This window comes from Saccostrea cucullata, unplaced genomic scaffold, assembly GCF_032062105.1.
Source record: "Saccostrea cucullata isolate Sc308-1 unplaced genomic scaffold, CSIRO_AGI_Scuc_v1 ctg1445, whole genome shotgun sequence".
In the NCBI taxonomy this organism is placed as follows: Eukaryota; Metazoa; Mollusca; class Bivalvia; order Ostreida; family Ostreidae; genus Saccostrea; species Saccostrea cuccullata.
Genome location: NW_026925932.1, coordinates 16018 through 38196, shown reverse-complemented (window position 1 = coordinate 38196; position 22179 = coordinate 16018). Strand labels below are relative to the sequence as shown.

The following is a 22179-nucleotide window of genomic DNA, read 5'->3' as shown; positions in this document are numbered from 1 at the left end:
ACTTGAAGGCATAACTGCATAGTTCTGATCATTTAAAAAAAAAGTACCACACATTGAGAATTAGTCATTTTAACAAATATTAAATAAATTTCTCGGACCAGCTTAGCTTAAAAAAAGGAACTAGAGAAACTCTATTTCTATTTTTTTCCAGAAAATAAATTACCAGCGAAATTGGGAGAAATGTTGATTATAATGTTGTTATTATAAATACACTCTCAATTGACTTCAAAATACATTTTTAACACTTAATAAAATGATATGAATTTAACTTTTGTTCTCAATTTCAGTCAAATAAGGACGACACACATCATATCAAATAGATGAAAATATTAATTAGTTTTCAATTCATGCGTGAGTAATTCTTACATAGATATCATGTCTAGTATATATATATATTTAAAATTCTGTTTTCGTTTAAGAAAAAATACCTAGAGTAAAAATATTTATTGTTACTGACAATAATTACAAACACGGCAAATGCACGCAGAGGATTCTTGCGTGATTATTAATCTTGAATAAAAGAAAAAAAAATATACACTATAATTATATACTTGGTCATTGAATATTAACTAGGGTCGTGGCTCCGTAAATCAAAGAAAAGAAATACTATAAGGAAGAGAAGGTTATGTACAAGAAGAATTATCTGTCTATTCACTTTCAATCTTATTTTATTCTCATATAATTGGATTTTGAACACCTCAGTGCCTCTCAGTATGTCCTCAGTAGCCTCAGAAAAAACCTCAGTATCACTCAGTATCAGCTCAGTTCCCTCAGAAGCACCTCAGTGCCCCTCAGTACTTCAACAGTATCAACAGTCCAAACCTCAGTGCTCCTCAGTAGCACAACAGAATGCACAGTCAAAACCTCAGTGCATCTCAGGACTACCACAGAATCTCAGTAGTAGCCTCAGTACCACTCAGGGTTTTCTCAGTACAACTCAGTACTTCCTCAGGGTTTTGTTGGATTCTCAGGGTCTTTTTAATACAGTAGTGAGATGTACCATCCATGCAAGTTTGGTCATTATAGGGCTCAACGTATCTTCAAAATAAAACCATCACTAAAAACTTTAACCTGTTCACTCAACCGGAAAATGTAGGTCAGATTCAGCATCTGAAGCAATGCTGGTAGTATGCATCCTAAGATGTATCATCCATGTAAGTATGGTCATTATATGTCTCATAGTAACTTGGAAATGAAACCTGCACCAAAAACTTTAACCTGTTCACTCAACCGGAAAATGTAGGTCAGATTCAGCATCCGAAGCAAGTCTAGTAGAATACATCCTAAGATGTTCCATCCATGCAAGTTTGGTCATTATAGGGCTCAAAGTATCTTCAAAATGAAACCATCACCAAATACTTTAACCTTTTCACTCAACCGAAAAATGTAGGTCAGATTCAGCTACCAAAGCAAGTTTAGTAGATTACATCCTAAGATGTACCATCCATGCAAGTTTGGTCATTATAGGGCTCAAAGTATCTTCAAAATGAAACCATCACCAAAAACTTTAACCTGTTCACTCAACCGGAAAATGTAGGTCAGATTCAGCATCCGAAGCAAGGCTGGTAGTATGCATCCTAAGATGTATCATCCATGTAAGTTTGGTCAACATAGGGCTTATAGTTACTCGGAAATGAGACCTACACCAAAAACTGCACCAAAAATGTTAACCTGCACCAAAAACATTAAGCTGATCATTCCTTTGCTGAAATTGCAGCATCTGAAACTTTGACCGGTACAATGAAACACACTAGCAACATCTTCCATGCATGTCTAATCAATATAGGACATAGAAGTACTTAAAAAGAAACTGCTCCAAAAAACTTAACCTTAACCTGGGACGCCAATGCAGAGGGTATTACATAAACTCCCCCAACTTCGTTGAGGTGAGCTGAAAATCATTTAAATCCTAGAAACATTGTAAATTGTAGGTGAAATACAAAATTTAATTTTCCATGGCAACCAAACACGTCCCTAGTAACAACTCTAAATGTATAAAAATATTGAGATAAAGGGATGTTTGTGTACTATGATATGAAATTGTAAGCTTCAACGTTTGTATTTTAAGGATTAAGATCTGTATGTATCTTTAGAATTCAAAATTTTATCCTACAGGCATAAACGAAATCCTTAGCAACAGCGTTACAGTCATATAAAAAATGTATAAACGTGTTGGAAGATCTCTTAACAGTTTGTATGCAACCACGGTGAACATCAGAATAACAAATAATTATGTTACAGTCACATATTTTTGTGTATTTTATGTACACTGTCTATACACATAAAATATAATTAATACAGTAAAAATTAAACTTTAAGTTACCCAATAAATCCTTAGTAACCAATTAAATCCCTAGTAACCAAATAAAATACCAAAAATAAAGAACTATGCACGATAATTCTCGATTCATGCCTACATGTTACACTTCTTTAAAAATTGATCGAATATTAATGACAACTTTGTTTACAGCTTTATTCAAGTTTTACAAAAATTATAACGTTATATATATTATTCTCTTCCCGAATACTAATACATTTTGGGAAAATTCATACAATTATCTACTTGCATAGTTACGTAGATGAAAATATTTTCATTTCGATTAATGGACTTGGGGAAGTCGGCAAAAAAAAACAACATTTGTAGTTCTTTTTATTTATTAAACTATGATAAAATATCTCTTTATGAACTAAGTATTTTTCTATTACAATATACAGCACTATGACCTCTCATTTTTATATAAAATAAAAAACAGCACTTCCTTTTCTGCAATGATTGTATTTTGCATAAAGTCACTCTAACAGGTTTGATCCATACATGTATTGTATGAGACTAGACTATTGCCAAATAAAATGCAGTTTTTCTTTTAGCATCTGTGACTACAAATTGAAGACTTTATTTTACAAAAGAAAGTTGTTTTGATATGGATATAAAAATGTATAAACTGAATGTGAACATACAAGTTATACTTATGTTCGGTCGTAGTTGTCGCGTGTTCGAAATTAGGTCCACGTAATTTGTTGGTACAAATAGCAGTTCGCAGGGTTGAGCGTTTATCTAAGTTCGCTCGGTTCTTTGAATATCAAGTTGTTAGGTAGTAAGGTACACTGTGTATTAAGAACATTTTGTGCAAAAAATGGACGATATACAAATTAAATCTTCCGTAGATGATTTAGAATTGAGATTATCTTGAGATTATTTGTATAATATTAAAAATAAAGAGCTAACGAGCAGCAACCTGTTTACGACACATGTGTATGTTGATTATTTAGTTCTTAATAAATTCATATTTGGATGAACGAAGTGAGGGAGAATATAATATATCAAAACCAGCCAGAAAAAAAAATCTGTCAAAGAATCTTTATGTTTGCAAAGATGAATTAAAAACTTGTACCCTTGATGTTATACCAGTAGCTGCATTCAAAACCGTATGTGCATTACAGAATAATCAGAAAAAAATACATGTAACAGCTGATAACCCCACGAATTTTATTTTGTTTCCACGAATTCTTATTTCGTTCCCACGAATTTTATTTCGTGCCCCCTATTTGAAAAAAATCTCATACCATGTCTTATACGAGCTACCGTAATTATCAGTGGATAGGGGTTTTAGGGGCTCACACATACAAGTAGCAGAAAAAAAGAAAGGGACATGGTTCTTTTCTCCTTTGATTTAAAACTGTTATATTAAAGATTTTAGATGAATGAAAAGTGTCAAACATACAGTGAAAATGATAGTGTGTTTACAAAGGGGCAACTAATTTTAAGCAGGGGTTTAAAAGACATTTTAACGTGTATGCAACCTAAATTATAGAAAGTTATATGATCTTCCTGCTAAGTTCCTAGACAAGTAAAAGTAAGGTACCGGTAGTTACTTAGAAATAATATTCAACACACATCGGGGTATTATCATTGCCCCAGCAATACAGGTCCCTTACACCCAAGGTTTAATCTAGTTATAAACAAGAAAGTCCCCAAATTCCGTCAAAGATCATTTAAGCGGAAAAATGCAAACTTTATTTTTAATTCAGCAAGAAAAACCCGCATACAAAAAATTACGCAGCTCAATATTGCAGATGTTTAGAAAAAAAGTGAAGAAAAACAAGTGGCACATGTGAACTGAAAGAGTACAGCTAGACAGACTGACGGACATACACAGACAAAAACTATGTACAGCTCCCTCCAGTGTCATCGGTAGGAAACAAATAAGCTGATATCGGATCTACTTGGTAACAAGTAAAAAAAATAACTAACTTTAAAATACACAATGCATTTTATGTCGCAGGCTCCCTGTATAATACGCAATGCATTTTCTGTCGCAGACTCACCTATATATTTAGCCTAATCTATACGTGGAATATTGCAACAAATTTCTTCCCGTTTACTTCACTACATTTCTCTTAACAGTGGAAAAATTTATAAACATACCCGTATTTTATACTTTTTAAAAGAGTCTTTCATTATACAGTGTACGTGTATACATATATGCGGCAAATATTTGCATTTTCATACACCGGAATGAAAATTAAAGGGTGGGGAGGGGGGCAATTTATCTGTCCGAATTTACCCAAGCAGAGAGCTACAGTCCTTCAGCTTTTGTAACCCTAGATCAGCATTGTAATAATTTCGTCAAGAGTTTACAAAAAATAATTTTTAAACTTTAACTTGAATCTCATCGTCTGATTTCATTTCCTGTAGGATACTTTAAACTTTAAATATATAGTGACATCCTCCCTTTATAAGTTCATAATTTAACTAGAAAAAAAACTAGATTTACCACAGTTTGATCAAAAAGATTTTAGAGTGATGATTCTATTTCACTCAAAGTACACATGTATTGTAGCCTCATGTTACATAATGGCAATTCCAAAACAAAAATGGGTTTTCCATTGTACTATAAATAGATATTTACATGTACGAATGAAAAAAAAATGGATACAGAAATTCATCGGCGAATCAGAATCATTGATTTTCAGTAAGAATGAATGATCAATGATCATTTTATAATATTTCCTAACTATAAGACAACTGATTATTGAGATACTTATGAAATTGGTATTTTATGAGGAAAAATGATTAGGGCTTGTCAATCTACAAGTTCATGAAATATTTGTAAAGTACGACAGATTCACCTTTTTTCACTGTCAAATTATGATTTAAAGTTTTACAACAGGCTTAAGACCCTTCAGGCACAGGGTTTCAGTTTCCAATTCTGTAGCTTTAAAATGACTTTGAGTTGCAAAATGGATCTTGGAAGGAAAGTATATATACCTTGCACCCCCAGTCATCCTCAATAGAACCTCATTTTTTTTATAATATTAATTTCGTGTGATCTTTTAAAGAAAAAAAAAATAGAGCAAGTTGATAAGTGAGAACAGATACATTGTTTCTGCAAGGATGAATCTAGGATGTCTTTATACTCTCGTCATCCAGAACTTGTGTTGTTGTTGTTTTTTTTTAATCTCATATTCCATTAATAAATATTTTTTAAATAGTAATAAAATGAAAAATACAAATCCACCTTGTTATGTTAAGTTTAAAAAGTTGTCCTTATAATTTTGAAGCGATATGAGCAGAAACAAATCGATAAAAATAACCTATTGCAGATTTATTCAAAACAGGTGCGTGTGGTGGATTTGATCCGCTCCCACTCAAAACAAAAATGGCGTCGTACAGCAGACGCTTCGTACTCATCGTAATTTCGTGAAATACCTCAAGTGGAAATGGTATCGTGGATAATTTCGTTATGTATCATTGCATGCAGGAAAATATTCATTTGATTTTTCACCAAAACATGACTGATCCTATCAGGAAAGTGGAAATCCAGTCGAAATTTCTATGGCATGTCCTGTCAGCAGTGTCGCACTACTGAGCTATTTTGACTTGAAACATCGCCGGTGAGTTTATTAATTCTAAACAACTTTTTCCTTATCCGAGACGATTGATGGTTTGAAAAACTTGTGTAAATTATGTTTCTTGCGAAAAAATTACAAATAACTACCGTTTGACAAGGAGCAGCTTGTTTATAACATAACATACCCGTCACATTGTTCATCCGGGAAAAAGCAGGTTGATCATTATCAATCGAGTTTTATAAAATTTACACGATTTTTTTCTTGATTTTTTAAATATTTAAACATGAGCGACTAAGAGTACCACGAAGATTTTTAATACAAAGCAAGTACTTATGTATTGCTCTCAAATAACAAAATATCTTAGTGGTACTCTTAGTCGCTCATAGTTTTCAGAGCGTAAGAATGCTGAAAATACTGCATATTCTTACTATTTTTCGTGATCATGCAGAAACAAAGTCCTCTAAAATTCATTTTATGGCCGAATGAGAAGAAATCTAATATGTTTTATAAAAAGTATGTGTTTCCATCTTTCAAAAGACTGGGGTGTCTTTTTATATACAAGTAATCTATTTTCTGAGAAATTTGGGGGCCATGCGACATTACTTGTCCTATCTTATTCTTTGCATAAATATTTTAAAATTTTTTACATTGACCTTAAAGTCTGACGCACTTTAAAAATTTCCAACCATGAACAAAACTTTCCAACAGGTAGGAATATTGCTTTCATTGTTCACAGAATTAATTTTTGCGGGCATCCCCTGTCGACTGATAAAACCCGCCGGGTTCTCAGTATACTAATCCAAAATTCAATCGCCAGTGCAGTGATTGTTTATAAAGGCTTAACAATAAGGATGAAATACGTCAGTCTTCATTTGAATAATAATCTGTGTTTGCTGACAAGGTCATCAACGACAATACCTTACTAACAAAAAGATACTTTTAACAATACCGCTGATATTTTTCTTTCATTAATTTGTTTTAATGTAAGTTTCGTGGAGTAAAAAAAAGTTCTTGCTCTTGCAATTGCATATCGAATTATCTAGAAATATAAACTCCGTATGCATGTGATAAGGTATATTGCTGCACATGTAAGGAAAGTTGACGTTTCATAAGTTAAAGTATATGAATTTATCATAAATTAAGCTAATGAAGCTAATGAATTTAAGATTACCGACTACATTTTTTCAAAAAGATATTATAAAGCAGATGAGCTATGACGAAGAAATTAAATTTACAAGTTCCATTTTTACTAAATAAGCAGCCGTCAATAAAATCGGAAAGCTTAGACATTTCGTGAGGAAAGATTGTATCGTATATACTTGCCTATAAGTCGGTCGTATTTATACCCCTCGCTTGAAAAGAGAAATACCATATAGTAATCAGTATTTCCGTCTGTCTGTCCGTCTGATAGGCTTCGGGGTGACCTTATTGTGTAATGAAATTGAGAACATGCAATCTAAAATATGCTTTAAAATAATTGAAATGATATCGATGAAGTAAACCGTTTCATCATTCACTCAAGAGTTTTATTTGTTTTGTTTTGTTTAAACGAGGAATTCCAAAATATTATGATATAGGTTACTACATGGCTAACAACATCACTAATGTAATTTTGCTTCAATCAAAAAAGATGATTAGTTCCTCTACCTGAAATACCAAGAATATTACTTTTTAAAGATTCTTTTCCTGTTTTTGAATAGTTAATTAAAATATTCACTATAAACTTGTAGCTCATCCTACTTAAAGATTGATTGATTGATTGATTGATTGATTTTGTATTGTTTAAGTCCCTCTCGAGAATTTTTCACTTATACGGAGACGTCACCGTATGCCGATGAAGGGCTTAAAATTTTGACCTTTACTCGGCACTCAGGGTGATTTACAATATGAAATATATATACATCGCATGAAAATATATTTGAAGTGAAGCGGAACTATGGTGATGTGTTTATTAAATTTGGTGCCGAGACGATACAGAGGCAATGGAGAACCAAAAACGGATTTTATTTTAAAAATCAAACGAAAAAAGGGATCCGTATCTGTCCAAGCCCCTTAGAACGCAGTCACTTTAAATTATTTCTTTTATTTTTCCAACAAATGGCCGGCATTTGTATCGGGGCTCTGCGTACATGTACATGTAACTTGCATCTTGTTTTATATATAAAAAAAACCACTGGTATAATTCTCTTTAAAGAATGTGATACGCTTTGCTTGCATCTTAAGTATAAATATATAGATAAGATGCAGACAAGTGTAAAAAATGTTTCTAAAAATTTCACCTATATTCAGACTTTTATAATGGGGGTTTCAGATGTCTTTCTCGGTCTTGTACACGTAAACAGTATCTTTGTCGGGTTTTACTACGTGTTTTTGCCCCTATAAAGTAGATTCAATGGTTTATTATTTTTTTCTTGATGACCATGGTTGATAATCTCATAACATGATACCTTTACAAAAGGCAAATTGTATTTAAATATGAGAAAATCATAGATTGGATTTTTAAGGATCCTTCCAATCTCTTTATTAAACTCATCTTTTCCAATATGCTCGATTTAACAATAGCGTACGACGTATATGAAGTGCTAATATTTGTGACCATTCTATTGCAATTTTTGAGATGAAATCATGATATATTACTTTTTGAACACTTTTTGTGTGTGTGTGTGTGTGTGTGTGTGTGTGTGTGTGTGTGTGTGTGTGTGTGTGTGTGTGTGTGTGTGTGTGTGTGTGTGTGTGTGTGTGTGTGTGTGTGTGTGTGTGTGTGTGTGTGTGTGTGTGTGTGTGTGTGTGTGTGTGTGTGTGTGTGTGTGTGTGTGTGTGTGTGTGTGTGTGTGTGTGTGTGTGTGTGTGTGTGTGTGAGTGTGAGTGTGTGTGTGTAAGGGTTTGTGTGTGTGTGTGTGTGTGTTTATATATTCTAAAAGAACGACGAAACATATAAATACAAATGAATAAACAGATATTAGCAGTGAAATACAAAATTATTAGTACCAGTTGTTACCATTTTACTCTAATTAAAAGAATTTTGATTACATAAGCTAAATTTTTCATAAACACCGTCCGTGTACATTACATAATAGAAGGGGTTCTGGTAAGTAATATAATTAAATTCACTTTGTATCTTTATATTTGCAACCGAAGTATTTAAGAAATTGTTATCAAAAAGTTGGAAGTTTACAGTCATACAACTATACTTTGGTGGATCTATTGCTATTTTTTCAAGGTTACAAAAATGCCTGATTATTACCAATAAACTATTTTTATTAGCTCGAAGTATATTGTACCAATGTGATTATCTGCTGATGAACTAAAATATGAATTACTAGATTTTAAAAATGTAATTTGATTTTGATCATGAATTGTGGAAAATTGCTTATCTCCTTCTATTTATATTAAAGTCTCAATGATAACTGATATTGGAAGTCAAACATTGGGTCCTGATTGAGGTAACTAAATATTTCAGAAAAAGAAACCCAAAACGTCAATATATCTGAAGCGTTAATATTTCAAGCGGAACATTGAGGCTGTGTATTTTAACTATGATGCTTCCTTATTTGACTGTAGTAGGGACATCACACTTAATAGCCATTCTCTGTAACCACTTAAACTTCGTTGCCACGCATGGTCACCGATTTTGATGAAACTTCACCCATACTTAGTACTTGACACCAGAAAAAAGTATCAAACAAAATGTCGTTGCTAAGTGTCTCGGTTGCTATGGCAACAGGCGGGAAAGTTTGAAAAATCGAGATTTTCAGCCATTTTAAACCCTGACTGTGGCTTGATAAAAACTAGAAAAAGCAAACAAACCATTCTAGCAAAAACATGACACCTTGATGTCACTAATACTGTGAAAAAACTGTTAAGAATATATCTCTAAGGCCAAAATAAAATTATAGTTTGTTTGGAATTGCCTCCCGCCTCATTGAAATGCCCCCTCCTGAAAAAAAATTTATTGACCAAAAATAGGAAGTTTTTTTTTTATTTAATCAATTTTTTTGCCCATTACATTTATCACATGTCAGACCTATGTAAAATTAGGTTTTATTGTTGATGGTAGATACTTTTTTTAAAAGTAAGAAAATGTATACGTATTTACTGTTTACTGAGATTTTTATAAAAAATTTTAAATTTATCTTCAATAAAAAAAAATAATTTCCCTCCCTTCCTCCTGTGTCTGAAACCCTTCAGGCGGCAATTCCAAACAAACATTTTTTTAAGGATGGCCTAAGTAAGTGGTAACCAAGGGTACGTTTGGAATATATTTAAAATGCTGAAATATGTTGAAAAACACTCCATTTTCACTAATGGTAGGTGCTACATGCTAAAACTTAATCATTGACTTAAGAAAAACAATGAAAATGTTTGACCTTAAGTATATAAGTATAAGCAATATTATTCTATAAATAACTTTTATGGTTGCCATGGTAACACGGTGTAACCATGCAAAACCAGTAACCAAGATCGGGTTAATGCTACTATCTTGAAGAAAAACATGAAAATTCAAGACTGGCAAATATGCATCCTTCGGACCTTGCAACACCAAAACCATAAGAAAACTTGGGTATAATTGCTACTTTGTAGTGTTACCATGGAAACAAAGTACCGGTGCTTAAAAGTGATTTTTTTTCCGCCTGCATTTAAACTTAAATTGCCATTCAATCAAGAAACAAATTAAAGAGCTCAACTGGAATAGTCTTATCTGTTAGAACTGAAGTTGAATATCATATATTGATAAAATTTGATGGATAAAACAACACTGTTGCTATGGTTACCAAGAAGGGAAAATGTTCGATTTTTTTTAACTTTATATCAATATCAAATCCTGTGTGCCAACTTCTTGCATCAACTTAGAGATTGGATGAAAGTCAAAATTAAAAGTCAAGTTAGCTGTTAATAAAAATCAATCATAAAAGTTTTGGAAATCTACATTTAAGGGTACGTATCCAAGGAAACAAAATATATTTCAGGTTTTTAAGCATATATTTTCTGTTTATTTCCATAGCAACGCTCTATTTACAGAATCTAATCTGAATTTTTTGAAATGGGAAAATTTGGAGCACACCAACATCTTATAAAATTGATCATTAGTTATGAGGAAATGTGCTTTTTTAAAAAGATAGGATCATATTTAAACATACATAGTGTTACTTTGAAGGCTCTCTGGGACATAAAAACCTTGGCAACCATTGCCAACCAAAATGAAATATCATATTTTTTCTTGGTATGTGTTTCAATGCTCTTTTTTCTATTATTTGGTAACATGTCATCCTATAATTGCTTTTCATTTTTACGAGTATGACTTCATAAAATTCAATGAATATTTTTTTTACTTTTGAATACTTTGTTACCATAGTAACGTATGTAATAGTTGATTTACCAAACATGTTTATCCTGCATTTGAGACATCTTACCTTCAACTTTTGGTAAAAGTCATTAACAATTGTTTGCTTTGCCGCAAATATTAACTATGGGGCTCTAAACATTTTAAATAATGCCATTTTTCGAACTTTAAGACATGTTACCTTGGTAACTATAAAACATAGCAACCATTTTTTGCCTGATTTCAGTTCAGGGTATCAATGCCTTTTATCATAGAGAGTTTGGAAAAATTCGGAGACTATGCGTGCCACAGCTCCTATATAAAAGTTCAAGTCATTACAGAGAATTACTCTTAATAGCCCATAAGGAACCTTGAAACTGATTTTTTTTTAACTAAAAATCGTAAATAAAGCAGCAATGCAAATATATGCAGGCCCTTTAAAATGAAATCTGTTTTTAAATTGTCCTAAAAATGTCTCTTTCAGATAGAAAAGATCAAATCTATATCCAATATTTTACCTCTTGTGATAATCCCTCTATATCTTTGAAATCAGGTCCCTTAGTTTCAAGCATATGGCGGATAATTTATGAATTCTTTACGTTCTATGGGTGAGGTCTTTTGTTAAAAACCACCAGGTTCATTCTCTTTAAAGAATGAGATACGCTTTGCTTGCACCCATTGTGTCAGTGTATTAAGTGCATGTAGATGTATGAAATGTTTAGATTTTTTCACCTATGTTCAGACTAGTATTACTGAGGTTTCAGATGCCTTTTTCGGTCTGGTACACATAAACAGTAACAGGTTTTACTACATTTTCATGGCACATTCGTGAAATCGGTGATACATTACTTTTTATCTGTCTGTCTACCTGTTTGTCTTATAACCAATAAACCTTTGTCTTGTTCATAACTTTTGAGTTAGAAAATGGACTGTAGATTTCATATTTTACAGGGGTATTTAAGAAATAATCTTTCTTTGGATACCACCAAATAAGACCGCTTGTCTTTTGAATATAATCCACTTCTTCCAAAAAAAATTTCTTACTTTAACCTTCAGCAAAACCTTTGAAATGAGGGTGCTATGAATTCTGTACTTTACTGGGCATACATGCTTTTAATCTTTTGACCTTGACCTTAAAGTCTGACCTACTTTAAATACATTCAAACAGGAAGGACTATAGTTTTCATTGTTCACAGAAGTATACTTTGTGTGCACCCTCTGTCGACCGGTAACCCCCCCCCCCCTCCCCGTATTCTCATTATATACTAATGGAAAATTTAGTCGTCAGTGCATTGATTGTTTACTATGGCCTATGGAATTAGTATAAAAAAAAACATCAGTCTTCATTTATATGACAATCTGTAGTTGCTGACAAGGTCATCATCGAAAGACAGCTTACAAAAAGAGATTTTAAACGATACCGCTCATATTCTTGTTTCAACAATTTGCTTTACAGTAAGTTTCCTGGTTTAAAAATAGTTCTTGCTCTTGCGTAACGAATCACTTTAAAGATGTAAACCCCGTATGCTGGTAATAAGGTATATTGCTGCACACATAAGGAAAGTTGACGCTTCATTAGTTAAAGTATACGAGCGAGTTTATCATAAAGCTTATGGGTTTTAGATTTCCGTTTACCTATTTTTCAAAAATATTATATAGCAAATGAGCTATGACGAAGTAATAAGATTTACAAGTTCCATATTTACTGAAAAAAGCAGCTATCAATAAAATCGAAAAAGGACATTTTGCAAGGAAAGATTGTATATAAATTTGAAAATGGTAACGTTTAATGTTGTTAATATTCATATACTTTGTGATTTCCAATTTTCCTCGTCCTTCTCGTAAACTGTACATTTATTTTGTAGATGTCACAATTCGTTGGTGTAGAGTGGCACAGTTTGTCCGATTTGTCCAAAACTTGGCAGTCAGGGCTATTGAGAGGTGAAAAGTCAGTTTCTAGCTTGCACCTACTGCTCAACGACACCTCGTTTTTACAGTCGTATTCCAAGGACCGGTCTCAGTGGGATTATAACATGCGAAGTAAGGGTCAGCATTTTTCCTTGGGACTTTAAAGCAGACACTTTTACCAGTTGTAATCACTTTAACCTAATTAAACCTAATCAAAACAATTTTGATAACAAAAGCTAGATTATTCATAAACACCCTCCGAGTTCATTACATAATGGAAGGGTACTGGTGAGTAATATAATTACATTCACTTTATATCTATTTTTTTGCAATTCTTGGTCTGATAAACGATTACTTTATTAATAATTGTGATTAAAAAATTGGCAATTTACATTAATACAACTATACTTTGGTGGATCTACTGCTATTTTTTCAAGATTTCAAAAATGTCCGATCAATACCAATAAACTTTTTTGTTAGTTTGAAGGACATTTTACTTATGTGATAATCTGATGATGAACTAAAGTATAAATTATTGATTTTTTAAATGTTATAAATTTTGCTTTTATCATGAAATGTGGAAAGAACCACGAAAGATAGTATTGTTCTCCCGCCTGCCTCTAAGTCGATTTTCAAAAGTTAACATATCAGAATGATTTTCAAAATGTTTATAGATGATTATATAAATTTTCATAAAACGTTACTTATTTGGGATATCAAAGGGAGATAAATCTATAATTTTGGCAAAACTTGTGTTATTTTTACCATAGAAATCAACGGAAAACGAAAAATATTTTTACCCCCCCCCCCTTGAAACAAAAATTCCTATTTATACAATAATATGGACGTCCATTTTACAAATTTACGCCAAAGCTTTTGGTGTTTCACGGGGGGAACATATGTTTATAGACAAAAAACGAAAAAAAAATCACTAGAAAATATCGTCTACCCCCCCCTCCTTTTCTCAAGACCTGGAATTAATGATAATTTACTATCTAGCGCAGGAATTAAAATGATTAATCAATTACCATAATACTGATCTTTGTATTAAACAAAGATTTAATGGCCAGATTGCCATTAATATTGAATTTAATAAGTGCAAAATGTAGGGGGGAATCAAGAGTTAGAGTTCGTAGTTCTTGCTTATCTCCCTCTATTCATATTAAAGTCTCAATGATAATTGATATTGGAAGTCATACAATGGGTCCTGATTGAGGTAACTTAATATTACGGGAAAAGAAACCAAATCAACGTCAATATATCTGAGGTGTTAATATTTTAAGCGAAACTTTGGGGTTGTAATTTTACTTTGACGCTAACTTATTTAACTGTGACTCTACCTTATTTAACTATGACGTTATCTTTTTTTACTCTGACGCTACCTTATTCAACTGTGGTGGAGGCACCACGCTAAACAACCCATGGAGAACCCTGGAACTAGAGATTATTTTGAAATCAAAACCGTAAATAGAACAGCAATGCAAATATTTCAAGACCCCTTAAAATGAAAATATATTTCTTTTTCATTAGCCTCAAAATTTCAATCTTTCAAATAGATCTAGAAAAGATTGAATTCATATTATATATTTGCCTCTTGTGATAATCCCTCTATATCTCTGAAATCAGGTCCTTTTGTTTCCAACAAATGGCGGGCAATTTATGACTTCTTTATCTGTCATGGGTTGGGTCTTTTTGTTGCCTGCACCTTGTTGTATTTACAAACCACCAGTTTCATTCTCCTTAAAGAATGTGATACGCTTCGCTTGTATCCAATGTGTCAATGTATAAAGTGTATGAAGGTGTATAAATTGTTTAGATTTTTTTCACCTATATTCAGACTATTATTATGGAGGTTTCGCATTCCGTCCTCGCTCTGGTAAAGATACGCGTAAATAAAAGTTAAATAGGGGTTAACTACTTTTTCTTGTCCCTTAATTCATAGATTCAGTGGTATATCATTTTTGATCTGTCTGTCTGCCTGTTTGTCTTATTGTCAGTAAACCTTCAACTTGTTCATAACTTTTTGAGTTTGTTGGACTATAATTGTAGCTTTCATATTTCAAAGGGGTACAGGTATTCAAAGACAAATCTTTCTTTGCTTGATTAATTGATTGATTAATGTTTTACTCCATATCTGCATTATTACAGCCATATTTCGGCGACAAATCTTTCTTTGAATACCATCAAATAAGTCCGCTAAACCTTTGATTTTGACACACTTTTCCCCAAATAAACCTAACTTTAACTTCACCAAAACATTTGAACTGAGGGTGCTATGACTTTCAAGCTTAACGTTAATGTATTTTTAATGGGACAAGACGTTCTAGTGGGCATAAATATTTTAAAACTTTTGACCTTGACCTTAAAGTTTGATCTACTTTAAAAACTTCCAACCATAACCATACCTTCAAACAGTTAGGAATAAAACTTTCATTGGTCACAGAAGTATTCTTTGTGACGAGATATTTCTTGATTAATTTTGACCTTTCGACCTTTGTTGGTTTTACTTGCATTTGAAAAAACTCAATACCCGTCTACAGCGGCATCGATATCAGTGTTTCCCAAATTCATCTTCTTTTCTTCTTAATAGTTAAATAATTATTTTTACGTAATGTAGTGAATTTTTGCAACTCTCCATTCCCTTTACATTGAAATTTTCCTGCAAGAGCACTGAAAATGCGTACTTACATTGAAAGCAATTTTCAAGAAGACTTAGCATCGTTACGGGAAACGATAGGAGAGTTTATTTTTTTTTAATATTGCTGCATTACTTGTGATGAATAGTAAAAACCCTTAAAACTCCATAATATTGCCAAATGTTTTTATTAAACATGCAATTTTTGATTTCTGTTAAGCAAACTCAAACTTGACTTCCGGTTATGGTAAGAAAATCGTTCAACCGTTAAGTAACTGGTGTTTACCGAATTGAAGATATCCACAACTTTAAGGGGAAGTATGACCTTAAGCCAGTAAATTACCTGTCGTTCAATTTTTTTTTTTCATATTTTGTATATCGCTAATTTAGTATGTCCCACATACCTTCAACCAGATATATCAATAGGTTACTAGACTTATTTTTGAGGTATTGAGTGTCAAATACTATACCCAAAGTGTCTAAGTCGAGTTTTGATTCTCAATGTTTCTTGGCTCATAAATCGGTCCATAATGATATAATAATTTTTTTTCGGCATAGAAAAAATTTGTCGGCGAACATGTTTCTCCTGAAATATTTCAGAATATAAATAGGGCTAAAAATTCAAAAATGCAATGACATACATTTTAAGACAACTTAATCAACAACAAAAATAATTTTCAAAAAAAAGTCCTATCATTCAATATTTGACAAGATGTGTTTGTGAAACACTGCGCCCGGCGGCATAAAGTTCGAAAAATCTATTTTTAGCTTAAAAGTAAATGTCAAGGTCACAAGATCATTGGTATAATTTGAAAGAACTTGATGAGTGGAGTATGCATACTAAATATGATGTCCCTATCTCTCATGGTTCAAAAGTTATGGTTAAAGTTCAAAAAAGCTATTTTAGCACATACTTCATACTCAAGGTAACAAGGTAAATGACCTTGTTGTCATTCAAAAGAACTTAATAGGCGTATTAGCATACCAAATACGGGGTCTCTATCTTTCATGGTTCAAAAGTTATGGAGAAGGTTAATTTTTTAAGACAAAAAAGCTATTTCTAGCATATAGGTCACAGTCTAGTTCAAAAGATCAATGATCTTGGTAGCACTGGAAAGGGTTATAGTCGTGGAATATACTTACTAAATATGAAGTCTCTATCTTTCGTGGTTCAAAAGTAATGGCAAAGGGTAAAGTTTGCTGAAAAAAAGCTATTTTAAGCATATAGGTCACAGTCAAGGTCACAAGGTCATTGACCTTGGTATCATTTGAAGAAGCTTTAATAGTGAAGTATGCATACCAAATATGAAGTCCTTATCTCTCATGGTTCATAAGTTATAGCAAAGGTTAAAGTTTGTAGACAAACAGACTGAGAGACAGACAGACAGGACAAAAATAATCAAAATTTGGTTTTCAATTGAGAAGCCACACATATTCTATAATTTATGATAAATGTACATATAAATATATTTGACACATCAAAAAAGCAAAAAGGCTTAACTGAACATGTTGCCCGTGTTAAGTTTATGTAAGCTTTTCATTTATCAAATTCATTATTTCTCTGAAATTACATTACTTCATGTTGTAAATTATGTTTAATAAATGAAACTTGAAAAAAAATATCTGTAAATAATAAATATGTATATAAAAAATGTGTCTTTGGAACGCTGATATTAAAGTTCGGAAACTCATTTCAAAAGTTAAACTTTATCAAAGTTAATCATACTAATGTCAGTTGTCGAAGGGTTAAATTTGCTGTTACCCAATGGAAGATCATTGCACGAGTAATACATATGTGAAATATGGAATACCAAGTACCAACTGTTCAAAAACTTTCACCAAGGTTAAAGATGTTTTTTTTAAATAGTTCAATCATAAAAGTCAAATTTAAAGGGTCTCATTTGGAAGAGGACAGTCTACTTTTTTGAAATTTGGGTCCAATCCCTTTGACATGGTGTCAATAAATATGTTCGAATTCAAAACACAGGAAAAAAAGGTCTTTTTAAAAGATATGGCCAAGAATAAGGTTTTTAAAAGGCGGTCAAACTCAAAGGCCGAGCTTTATTTAAATTAAAGATGGGAAATGATACGGAGGAAGTAAATATGAGAAGGATATGGAAATAACGAACAGTATTCAATTTCAACGTCCATTAAACAAATATACAAAATAAGAGCAGAGCAAACACGGACCTCCAAAACATCAGAGGTGGGATCAGGTGCCATGGAGGAGTGAGCATCCCCTGCCGACCGGTCCCCCCCGCCGTGTGCTCGTTGTCATAATCAGGAAATAACGGAAAAAATCCGTGGTCAATTCAGTGTATAAATAATGGACTAACAATTGGTATGAAAAACGTCAGTCAGCATTTCATTCAATGATAAATTGTATTTGCTGACAAGGTCATTGTATCGACCATAGAATTTACGAAATGATGACTTTAAACGAGACTGTTGATATTATTGTTTCATCAACTTGCTTGTCAATAATTTACCTCGTTTAAGAAATTGTTCATACGTAGAGCATGCTCTAGCGTATCGAATCAACTGAGATATAAATACTCCATATGCAGGTGATGAAGGTATATTGCTGCATAAGTAAGGGAAGTTGACGATAGAAAAGTTAAAGTCATCACGTTTATCATATAGCTTGGTTGTTAGATTACCATTTGTGTCTTTTTCAAGTAAAATGTCCAAGTATGAAGCACAAGTGTCGGACTTTATATGAGTAAATATGTGAGTAAATATGTGAACATAATTCCCAAAACTCTTTCAACATATCTGAAGAAAATAGAACAGAAACTAATTCAACAGGTAAAGATATAAGAGATGAGTACTATTTTGTATTTAATTCATCATCATTTGTCCAATCTAAAGGATCCAGAAGTTGTTATTGACTTAACATCTTGTTCCTGTAACATTTAAACCTGCAGTTTTTTTTTTATCAAAAAGAATCATTTCAGATAGATTCTGTTCAAATGAGATGGACATTCTTTGGTAAGAAATTTCACTTATAATCCATTTTTTTAAATAACTGCCCTTATATCCAAGCCTTGTTTGATAATTAATGAAAATTTATTCCAAGCCGTTCCCAACTTACTTGATGTGATTATGCAGAACTATTAATCTTTCAATGCTTTAATTTTTATTTTTTTTTTTGCAATGAAAAATATACAAAGTATTAGCAGTTGGTAGCAGATTTTAATGATGGAAATTAAAATAAAATACTCAGAATCTAGTATTAAAAGGATTTTTTAATTCAGATGAGAAGCCCATGAACTTGACTGAATATTTGTATTAGGATTTAAGACGCTTTCGAAATATTATCTTTAATATTACTTTACCCTAACATGCAGGATTTAACCAACGGGCAACCAATAAGTAACTCCTTAAATAAATTCATGATGACTAGAAAGGTTTTTTAGATGTGGATTATGTGATTCGGCATACAAGAAATTCGATGAATTGAGGAAGCATTTTAGGATCAATCACAACCAATATGTCTTGTTTGTAGAAAACCTGTACCCATGTTGACAGACATGCAAACTAACTCAACCCACTGTCAACCAACACAACAAGGACCTGTTTATGCAAATTGTCAAATATGTTCAAAGCTAGTAAGAAATAAGTCACTTGGCGTACACTATAGAGTCCATGGACTGAGGCCCCAGGACTTAATATTTAGATGTAATACATGCGGTAAGGATTTCACATTTTTGGACAGAAACATTAATTGCATGCACTTAGATGGACAACCTTCCACCAGCAGAAAAATGATTTTATTTTGCATTTTATGTAAAAAGGAGTTTGAGGAATTGCAACCATTTAAAGAACACTTGAAAGAAGTCACAGAGTATCTGGACCAGAAATGTTCCCATGCAATATATTTTCAAAGATATACAGTCGCCACTTTTATTTACAGAAGCACCTGGAGAATCATGAAAAAAGAAAGCAGCGCGTGCTTGAGCGAGCAAAAATACGTAAGATGGAATCGAAAAAGTTTAGCGAATATCAGAAGCGTCTAAAGGCTTTAAAGAAACAGAATAAAAGCAAGCTCAGGAGGTGTACTGTGTGTAAGAAATTGGTCATTCAAGCAGGAAATAAAAGGGTAAACAACGTAACACAGGGAAAGATTTATGAGCCTAATGAGTGTTTGTCAATGCAAGCAAAGAAAGTTTTAGATCACAAAGAAAATGTTAAGCTCCAAAGCAAGGAAAATGGGAAGAAAAAGAGTGTCAGTTTTATGTGCACAAAATGTGAAGAGCGCACTAAGCTTAAATTAACTCTGTTGAAATGTAGGATGGCCCAGAAAGTCTACAGATGTCAGATTTGTTCACAGACATTCATTAAGTTAATTCACTTGACATCACATATGAATAGTCATGTGTCTAGCACAGAAAAAATCTGCATTATCTGCAGGAAGACATTTAGTCAAAACCGAAATCTTAGGCTCCACATAAAGGGTCATGCAGACACGAACGGCTTTTCTTGTAAGTTTTGTAGTAAAAAGTTCACTTATTGTCATCAGCTTGATATTCATAGTCAGTTACATTACAAACCAGAACTTCATTGTGATGGTTGTCACCTGGACTTTGATAAACATTACCGATTTGTTCTCCACAAGAAAAAAGATCCCATAATGCATAAAAGAAAATCCTGTTCAAAGAAAAAAACTCTGCACGCTATGAATCCTGGGAATCAATCTGAATCTTTCAAGTGCGCTGTCTGCGGGAAGAAATTTAGATACAAAAAATGGTTAGACCATCACCAAATGACGTTTCAGGACTTAAAGCACAAGAGATTTTGCTTTGTGTGTGGAATTATGTTCAAACTACCAACAAAAATGAGAAAACACATGAAAAGTCACACAAAGGCACCGGAAAAATCGAGAAGGTCTAAGTTCCTTTGCCACATCTGTGGTAGGCTTTTCAAACAAATTTCAAGTATGTGGGGCCATATAAGAGCCCACACTGTGAAAGAAATTAAAAACTCTGGGACACTAACGCACCCTCCTGACAGGAGTTCTGTGCACGAGTGTGGTCTGTGTGTCAGGGTGTTCTCTAAGAAAAGTTACTTGCTGATACACAGGAAGGTACACGAGAGGCCGGACACTCAAAAATGTCAAGTCTGCAACGGAGTGTTTGGTAGTCTGGGTGCCCTGAACCGCCACAAGCGTAATGTACATCAGATGTACATCAACATATAAGCAGATTGAATTGAAGTGATTGAAGTCTTGCAAAGGTGTAAAAATCAGATATGTGCATACCATATTATTTGAAAAAACGATTCTCAAAGGAAAATAAAATGTATATGAAAAGTAATTTTATTTGTAGGTGTACAAAAACTTGTTTTGTGTCTTAAAGTAATACACTTTTTTTAACTTGATTTTTTTCTTTTCAACTTTGCTTTTCTTAAATCAATTTTACAATCTTGCAGATTCCTGTAGATGCTAAATGAGTACAAACACTGTATATTTTTTATCTAAGTTACACAAATGTTAACATATCGTTCACTGTTCTAATGTAAAATTATCTCGTTTAACTTCTTTTGTTGGAGGTATATCCTTTTAACCTTTACAATACAATGTACATGATTGGCTTCATTGAAAGCTTTTGTCAGAACTCATAAAATTTATTGAAAGGTCAAGGTAGTTAGAGAAAATTTTGGTACACATTTTCAAAATTTAATGAAATTTGAGGTACACATTTGAAGTTGTTGTCCTCCATATTCACTGAAAGTGTGGAAATACATTGTATAATTTATAGGGTCTGTCTGTATTTCTGTCTGTACACTGTAATACTTTCCAAGAAGCTTTTGAGCTTTTGAAATAAAATGCTCTTTGCTGAAGGAAGTCCCCTATTTATTTTGAGGAACAGAGGTCAAGGTCATTAGAACAATTCCCAGATAAGCTTGGACTTTTAGTAAGGCATTGCATTTTGATGCTACATAATTAGCCTCTGACAGAGTTTTCCCTCACTATTGAAATAACAAAGGATAAAAATTCAGGTGAATGTCAACTGGTGTGTCAAATAGCCAATTACAAGTTCTCGCACGGTACAGAAGTGGGGCTTAAGTCGTCTCATCTTTGTCAACAACATTTTAAAGTTTCTGATGTGATTTATTTTTTAACCAATGAAAATCTGATCACTATTTGATGACGCTAATTTAACGGTGCGCCAAGAATGACTTGCTTACCTGAGAATTGTACTAAATCATACATTCTGTGTGTATGTGTAAAACTTTCATTTCTGGGTGATGCATGTATCTTAGGAAGCTTGTGAGTCTTTGCAATTTTTAATTTTAACCATAACCCCCTATTGCCCTGCTTCTCCTCCTTAAAGTGTACACCCTTGACCCCCCCCCCCACCTTTTCAGCTCCTGACTTGTTCTTTTTCTCTGAATAAGCTTGTTACTACAGTGTACATGTATAGCAAAGGAGAGTACAGGGCATCATGTTTATCATAGGTCA

General features: G+C 32.8%; 1 protein-coding gene across 1 annotated transcript; it reads left to right on the top strand.

The window, feature by feature from the left end:
* Window positions 1–713: 713 nt before the first annotated feature.
* On the top strand, window positions 714–20916 carry LOC134270096 (zinc finger protein 596-like). Its single transcript, XM_062752270.1, has 4 exons — window positions 714–940; window positions 19225–19327; window positions 19633–19944; window positions 20239–20916. Exons 1-4 carry the CDS (start codon window positions 714–716, stop codon window positions 20914–20916), a joined length of 1320 nt encoding a protein of 439 aa, XP_062608254.1.
* The last annotated feature ends 1263 nt before the right edge of the window (window positions 20917–22179 follow it).

What these genes read in the sequence shown, in the direction of transcription:
- LOC134270096 (XM_062752270.1), top strand. Translation starts at nt 714, where the DNA reads ATGTCCTCAGTAGCCTCAGAAAAAACCTCAGTATCACTCAGTATCAGC. An exon ending in GTCAAATATGTTCAAAGCTA is followed by an intron (nt 19,328 to 19,632) that starts GTAAGAAATAAG and finishes TTTTATTTACAG; the next exon opens with AAGCACCTGGAGAATCATGA. An exon ending in AAAATGGGAAGAAAAAGAGT is followed by an intron (nt 19,945 to 20,238) that starts GTCAGTTTTATG and finishes TATTGTCATCAG; the next exon opens with CTTGATATTCATAGTCAGTT.